The sequence below is a fragment of the Lygodium microphyllum genome, chromosome 5 (assembly GCF_053477565.2).
Source record: "Lygodium microphyllum isolate KBCC chromosome 5, Lygodium_microphyllum_v1.1.10, whole genome shotgun sequence".
Classification (NCBI taxonomy): Eukaryota; Viridiplantae; Streptophyta; class Polypodiopsida; order Schizaeales; family Lygodiaceae; genus Lygodium; species Lygodium microphyllum.
In genome coordinates, this window is record NC_141139.1 from 117,338,380 (window position 1) to 117,346,558 (window position 8,179).

The window sequence follows — 8,179 nt, forward strand, 5'->3', positions numbered from 1 at the left end:
CATTAGAACTTAATATTGGAAATTTTGACTATTTTGGTTCACCAACTTTGCTACTTGAAAAGACAATTTAAGAACATGTTTGGTAACAATAAAAGAGTAGTTAAAACCCAAAGTTTACAAGCTTCAACAAATAGGGATTGCAATCATCAATCTATGCCACTCACGTGATGAATGAAATCCTACAAACATGAGAATCTAGTGACCTCTTTGGTCGTTTATCTAATGACCACAAGGAACGTTAACCTCTTGGTTTTTCTTGGGCCCTAATGAGGACCCTTGCGTGAACAGCTCTTAAGCTAAACTATCCTGCCCCAGGTGCGACTCGGGAGTCGGGAGTGAGGTCTCCTACCAACATCCCAACAATGCCAATATTTTGGGCAGAGCACTCGAGATAGTGCAGTTCTTATCTGCACTCCACGTGAGGAGACTTCCGCCGCTTAATTAATAAACCTCTAAACAAGACCCTTGTTCAGAGTGGAGCTTTGACAAATTTTATATCAGTTTTGACGGGGCACTCGTCTTGGCGGACAACACGCGGAGATTCACGTAGAAAAGCTACAATAGTAATAGCCATGCACACACTCTGAATTTTAGTCCTTTGATTTTTCCATATCAAGTTATCCAGCCTGTAGCGCATTTGTCAAGACACACGCCCCGGGCCCGAAGAACGTTCAAACCTTGTGCCGTTTCTTCTTCGTGTCGAATCCTTCTCCGCCTCTGGAGCGCATGAGGCCCAAAGGCCCTCTTTGAGCCTCTCTCTCTCTCTCTCTCTCTCTCTCTCTCTCTGTGCATCACTGTTGCTGCCATGTAGGTGTATCCGTGCGATCATTATCGCCAACATGTAACAGGGCGTGGAGGAGGCGAGTCGCGACTGCCTTTTCGCCGGCCACATGCTTCATCTGATCTGATCGATCATTGGTCCCTTTCTTCCAGATCGCCCTCAATCCTTCTTAGATTGGCCGGAGCTCCCTGGATCCCTCGAATGGCTTTCCCTTATAACGGCCTTCAGAAACAGTTACGTACACTCTTCGATGAGCTCCAATGGCTTTGTTTGATTAGTCCAATAAGCTCCAGAAAGTAGCCTTCGCACTGGATAAAGACACGCCGACTGATGATTTTTCAAATCACCCTTCTCACCACAATGCCCTTCTCCGCCTTGACATCTGGACTAATTACTTTCCAGTCCTTTCTACATTCTATGCAAAGGTTTTAGTGAGCCTAGGTGCAGATTGGGAACAAGGTAAGAAGAATGTGGAGCAACCTTGGGGCTGATCGAGAGACAGCCCTACCGTCTCGGATGCCCCGGGTACATACAACTGTACAGATTGAGATTCTACTGCTGCTAGTTAGTTGCTGTGCGGTATTCCACTGCTCTTGTGTAGCTGACGAGGGCAAATATCTGCTTAATTTAAGCGAGTATATTGAAGGCCCCAATTGGCCACCGGCTTCTTGGGTGCTAGGTGCAAATTACGGTGCTGATGCTAATTCCACGCCCTGTAATTGGAAGGGCATCTCTTGTGACAAACAGGGACGTGTCTCTGGCATCCAGCTCTCATCTCTCAACCTGACGGGAAGTTTGCCCAGCACTCTTCCGTTTCTGACGGAGCTCAATACATTAAATCTGTCGTCCAACTACTTCTACGGCTCCATTCCGGCGAGCATGGGCCAGTGCAGGAAGCTGCAAGTGCTGGACTTGAGCAGGAATCAGCTGTCGGGAAATATTCCAGCGGAGATAGGCTGGCTGGCGGATCTGCAGGTGTTGAATCTGAGCGTCAACAAGCTGCTGGGTTCGATTCCGAGGGAGCTGGGGCAGCTGGGCGAAGCACGGGTGCTCGCTCTCTACGGCAACGCCCTCAACGGCAGCATCCCGACGGAGCTCGGCAGCCTGGCGGAGCTGCGGCAGCTGACCTTGTTCAGCAACAACCTCACCGGCGGCATTCCTTCCTCTTTGGGCAACCTGAAGAAGCTGCGACTACTCCGCATCGGGGCGAACGACCTGAGCGGGGGCATTCCGGCAGAACTCGGGGGCTGCGAGAGCCTGCAAGTGCTGGGGTTGACTCAGAACAAACTGGAGGGGCCAATCCCGGCGCAACTTGGGAGCCTGGTTAACTTGACCAGTCTGGCGCTGTGGAAAAATCAACTCTCGGGGGGCATCCCGGCGACGCTCGGGAACCTAGTCAACTTGGTCACCTTGGCCCTGTACGAGGCGGGCTTGTCCGGCCCCATCCCCCCCGAGCTGGGCAATCTGGGCAATCTCCAGATCCTTTACCTTTACAGAAACTCTCTGACAGGGTCTATCCCACGGCAGCTGGGCAACTGTAGCTCGTTGATGGAGCTCGACCTGTCAATGAACTCCCTCTCTGGGAGCATCCCAATGGAGCTGGGCCACCTCCAGTCCCTCATCCTCTTGCACCTGTTCGAGAATAAGCTGTCCGGACCCATCCCTCAACAGCTTGGCAGCCTCACCAGCATCCGCAACATGGACCTGTCCATTAACGGGCTCACAGGCAGCATCCCCGACCGGCTCCAGCTCTTGCCCGCGCTCGAGGGCCTGGTCCTGGGATACAACAACCTCTCGGGCGCCATCCCGCCTCTGATAGGCTTCTTCAGCAACCTGACCTATTTCGACGCCTCCTACAACAACTTGTCCGGCGCAGTGCCGCGGATGGTCTGCAAGAACGGGCAGCTGTCCCGCCTCAGCCTGGGCTCCAACCAGCTCACGGGCGGCATCCCGGACGGAGTCAAAAACTGCTATTCCCTTGCAGCCTTGCTCCTCAACCAGAACGCCCTCTCAGGCACCATCCCCTCCGAGCTCAGTATGCTGTCCCGCCTCGTCTACTTGGACCTCTCCCACAACCGTTTCACAGGCGTTGTCCCTGCGGATCTTGCCACTCTGCCCAACCTCCAAAGCCTCATGATAGCCGGCAATCAGCTGTCTGGTCTGCTGCCGACCGAACTCGGGCGGCTGTCGCAGCTAGTGGAGCTGAACGCGTCTAGCAATTCTCTAACAGGCAGCATCCCCGCGGAGCTGGGCAACTGCACAGCCCTGATAAAGCTCGACCTCAGCCAGAACTTTCTCTCAGGCCCCATTCCCTCTCAGCTCTCTCAACTGCAGCTCCTGCAGAACCTAGTTCTGTCGAACAACCGATTGAGCGGCGCCATCCCCGCCTCCCTAGGCAACCTCTCTCACCTGATAGAGCTCCGCCTTGGGCAAAACGACCTCCAAGGCCGCATCCCGCCCGACCTCGGCCGCCTCACCGGCCTCCAAATCTCTCTCAGCCTCCGGAGCAATAACCTGTCCGGTGAGATACCTCCGTCTCTCGGAGAGCTCCCTCTCCTCAATTACCTCTACCTCGACCACAATCAGCTCACGGGCCACATACCCGCCACCTTCGCCAACCTCGGCAGTAGCCTCATCGAATTCAATGTCTCCTTCAATCGTTTGACAGGGCCATTGCCAAACACTCCTCTTTTCCAGACCATGGACCAGAGCAACTTCATCGGAAACAGCGGCCTGTGCGGAGGCACTCTCCCGGTGTCCTGCATAAATTCAAATATTTCTCCACAAGCGGCGAGTGCAGGACGAGAGGAAGGGTCGTCGGGGTCAGTGTCGGTGCAGGCCATCGTAGGGATAGTGGTGGGGCTACTGGGGGTGACGGTGATAGTCCTCATGGCTGCGGTTGCGTTGTGCTGCACGTGTGGCGTGCAGAGGTCGGTCGCATCCGATCATCGGCAAGAAGCTGGAACAAGGAGAGATAGAAATGATGAAGCGGTGGAGGAGTCGTACTACTTCGGGCCGGTGCCAGGGTTCGGCTTCCAGGACATTCTGGAAGGGACAGGGAGGTTCTCGCGCGAGTGCGCGATAGGGCAAGGGGCGTGCGGGACGGTGTACAAGGCGAAGCTGCCGACGGGGCAGGTGATCGCGGTGAAGCGGCTGGCGTCGCAGCGGGAGAGGGATGTGCAGGGCCCCATCGACAACAGCTTCGATGCGGAGATAGAGACGCTGGGCAAGATAAGGCACGGCAACATAGTGAGGCTCTACGGGTTCTGCTACCACCAGGAAGCCAACCTGCTGCTGTATGAGTACATGCCCAAGGGAAGCCTGGGGGAGCATCTGCATGGGGCGGGTGCGGAGCAGGGCCAGCAGAAGCAGCAGCGGCACGTGCTGGATTGGGGCAGGCGATACGACATTGCGCTGGGCGCCGCCCAGGGGCTGGCCTATCTCCACCACGACTGCAAGCCCCAGATCGTGCACCGGGACATCAAGTCCAACAATATTCTCCTCGATGACAACTTGAAAGCCAAGGTGGGAGACTTCGGCCTCGCCAAGCTCATCGACGTGCCCGGCTACTCCAAGTCCATGTCCGCTATTGCGGGCTCGTACGGATACATTGCTCCAGGTCAGCGCTACACTCGCGCTCTCTCTCTCTCTCTCTCTTTCCGTAAAGTTTGACTGATGTTATAAATATTAATGTCCGCTTGATGTGATCGAGGTATTATATATAATCTAGTGTGATGTGTCGCGCAGATGATTAGCTATTTGTTACACGTAACACGATCGACCACAGTAGCTTCAAGAAAAGTAAAATTGTGGTACACTGCTAGCTCAACTGCCCACATGGAATCGTGAGTTGCCAGTGCAGTACACTCGTCACTCGAGTCTCCACCAAAAGATCCTCTAAAACTTTTTGCATCAGCCTTGTCAAGTGCTGCTTTTAACTTTTGAAGCAAATCGCAGTTACATCTATGGCTCCAATTGCTAACGCACAAATAAATGCATGGTTTGCGAGCCCGGGGGATGGGCAATATTCGCATGCCAAGTCTTCAACCTTTGCCAACAGTTCCCGTCTTGGAGCTCATGTGCTTAGCTCCAAAAGTTAGAGCATCACATGCTACCGACCATAGGAGTTGTTATAAAGGCCCCCTGCTCGGCAGCTTTACCAATTTGCTGCTCTTACGCGATCCCTCTCTTTTCCTTCTCTTCATCTCAAAGAGCCTCTTGAGTTGTGCGAACCGTACCGGAAAGCACCCACACCTTTCGATCACGAGAGCCTCCAAACCATGCTAGATGTAGGCAAGGCAACGAAAAGATACGCGCACACTAAGGCTAAGGCTAGAACAGGGGTGTGGCACCACCCTTTATTATTTACAAATAATTGCACAAACAGAACAATGAGCCCCAAGAGCCGCCCAAACGATAAGGCTAGCAGACGTCCGCTTCCCTATAACAACAAAATGACTCGAATATTCCACAGAAAGTTCAATGATCACTCTTCTCACGATCTAAAATAAGCTATTTTCATTTGCATTTAAACTTTTGGTCATACAAAGTGATCTCTAGAACATATGCATTGATAAGAGTTGGTTTGCTGTATTTACAAGCTATATATGTTCCTCATAGGGTAAAATTGTCGTGACGGCTATCATGATTTGTTACATGTAACGTAAAGACAAGATTACATGATCAACCTTCACTTGAGATGACCGAGATGCTAAGGCCTGCACTCGTAGTGATATACTTGCCTGTAATATTTGAACTCATCTCTTCAAGCATTAATGATGTGGGTTCTGTGCCTCACATAATTTGATTTCTGATATGTGCTTGTGTGATTCACCTGCAGAGTATGCATATTCGATGAGAATCACAAGCAAATGCGATGTTTATAGCTTTGGTGTTGTTCTCTTGGAGCTTCTGACCGGAAGATTACCTGTGCAGTCTGTGGATCATGGCGGAGATCTTGTTACTTGGGTGACAAACTCTATAGAGTCAAAAATGGATCTTAAACAGATTCTAGATTCTCGGTTAGATTTAACCAATAGCTCAACTTTGGCTGAGATGGTGATTGTGTTGAAGCTTGCGCTACTTTGCACAAACATCTCACCCCTCGCTAGACCGTCAATGCGTGACGTCGTCTGCATGCTTCTCGAGGCAAGGAAAGAGGGAGAGGCAAGGCAAATGATTGAAAATAACCTCAACACGATCATAATGGAAGATGGTGTCTCCAACATTTCAATACAATTGTGAACCCATATGTTCAACATATTCAATCTCAAAGGGGTTGATTTCGCCTCTCCCTTGGTCCCAATCATATTTTCATCAAATAGTCGGTGCCAATTTTTTTGTTTTTTTTCTAATCCTTTGGTCCCAATCATATTTCCATCAAATAGTCGGTGCCAATTTTTTTGTTTTTTTCTAAATGAGAAAATAGAGTATATTATTATTATCATCCTAAGGATACTTATAGTTCCCCAAAGGGATAAGCATAAAATTTGATTACATAGGATCTACATAATTTTACTAACATAGCAGTGAGCCGAAAGGTATGACACAAGTTTATTCAAGTGATCATCAAACCCCTATATTAGCATCCCAAGTCCATTTCTTGCTCTCTTAAATAGGAGATCATTCCGCAAGTTATAAGAAAGACAGCTCCAAAGACATTCGAGGTTTTGATTTCTTCTTCATTAAGCTTTCCTTGGTAAAAAAGAAAGATCTATCTTGCGGCTTGTCTTAAGCTAGTGAACAAGCCAGCTTCATATAATGATGTCCTTAATGTCTACTAGTGTAGCTTTGTCCAATGTTGTCCTTAATGCCTGCCAATTTGGTTTGACCTTAAAACATTTCTAAAACTAATGCACTACTGGTTCATCTTTTCTACCATAAACATACATAGTGGATAGATACTCTGAACTTATTGAGCTTTAGGTTGGTTACACACCAAGTGACAGATGCCCAACCCTTGCTTAGAGTGCGGGCATGTAATTTTTGAAATTGGGCATAGACATGGCCACAAAGCCTTTACACACCAAAAGGATACACCTTGCAATAAAGTGAAAACTTTTATATTTCTAATATTTTTTATTGACTCCAAATGCAAAAAGTGCACCATTGTCTATTGCTTTACAAATTGCATAGGGGAGACTTCCCATCCAAAGGTGGGTAGGGAGTTCACATGTTTAATATGTAAAGAATAGGTATTTTCCTCTTTTGTGTGTAAAGGAACGGATGCCCAATGCATAAATAAGTATTTTGATTGGTTAATACTTGCAACCTGGGCATTCGCCATTTGGGGTGTAGGCAACCTTAGGCCTACTCCTTGATTGAGAACTTATCCATCAAGATGCGCTACAAAAATAGATTCAATCTTGGGGATGGGTTTGAGGACCATGCACTACAAGATATAGGCCTTATACCGACGTTAAAAGCAACGAAAATGCAAATAACAAAATTTTTCCCCTGTCATCACAAAAAGCATCGTTCTTGGCGATGCCATAGAACAGCCGGTATCAACGTTGGTATTGGCATCGGTATCAGTTGATACCGACACCAAAACTGACGCTGATAGCAACGGTTTGTGACGAAAATAACGACGCTGATAAGGACGCGAGCAGTAAAACTTACGACGCTTATAGTGACAGTAACAGGGGAAAAAAAAATTTGTGGCAGGGCAGCAAACTGCCTTGCCACATATAGCACTGTGTGCTTTATTAGAGCCATACAAAAGAGTTTCTACACTGTGTACAATGTGCTTGCAAACAAAAACAAAGTATACTGAAATCATAACACTGATACATGAAATAAATACATGATCGCATAATAAGCGACTAGTACAATCATGACAAGATATCACTAATACATAGAAAATGTCTACATAGATCAGACGACCAAAAAATAAAGGTGTGTGAGCTCCAGGGATCCAAGGGCGAGCTACAAATCCTCGCCCTCCGAAAGCTCGTCCCGCCGCAAAGGAGCATTGAACAGACTCTGCAAAAAAAGAAACAACAACACATCAGTCCACCATACAATAATGCATTTTAATTAAACATGGTAATTACGGACAAGAAAGATGAGTGATTTACAGGGCCACCGCGTCTATACAATCTGTCGTTCAATGAAGTGAGACCATGCCTCTTTGCATATCGAGTCTCAAGGTCGGTCGAATCATGATTTGTAATGGAGTGCTGCAAAGAAAACAAAATGCTTATTGTTAGAAACATGATTGTCAGTACAAAAGATATTGTAAAAAAATAAACAAGCAAAACAAAAGAAAAACTTACAAAGTCCTCCAAATATGTCCTGTGGCTGCCACTCCCAAGATGATGGACCACTCCGGCCTTGAGTCGTACCCTCGCCGCCTCGCGCTGCTGACTTCAACGTCTTGGAGAATTTGTAACATCT

General features: G+C 48.5%; 1 protein-coding gene across 2 annotated transcripts; it reads left to right on the forward strand.

The window, feature by feature from the left end:
• The first annotated feature begins 553 nt into the window (after positions 1-553).
• On the forward strand, positions 554-6,166 carry LOC148036326 (uncharacterized). 2 transcript variants are annotated; one of them, XM_087678323.1, is made up of 2 exons: positions 554-4,400; positions 4,529-5,520. In XM_087678323.1, exons 1-2 carry the CDS (start codon positions 1,250-1,252, stop codon positions 4,534-4,536), a joined length of 3,159 nt encoding a protein of 1,052 aa, XP_087534449.1. In that variant the 5' UTR covers positions 554-1,249; the 3' UTR covers positions 4,537-5,520. The 2 variants fall into 2 exon arrangements, with proteins under 2 accessions (XP_087534449.1, XP_087534448.1); XM_087678322.1 differs by lacking the exon at positions 4,529-5,520 and adding an exon at positions 5,622-6,166 and having other exon boundaries at positions 556-4,400.
• Positions 6,167-8,179: the final 2,013 nt, after the last annotated feature.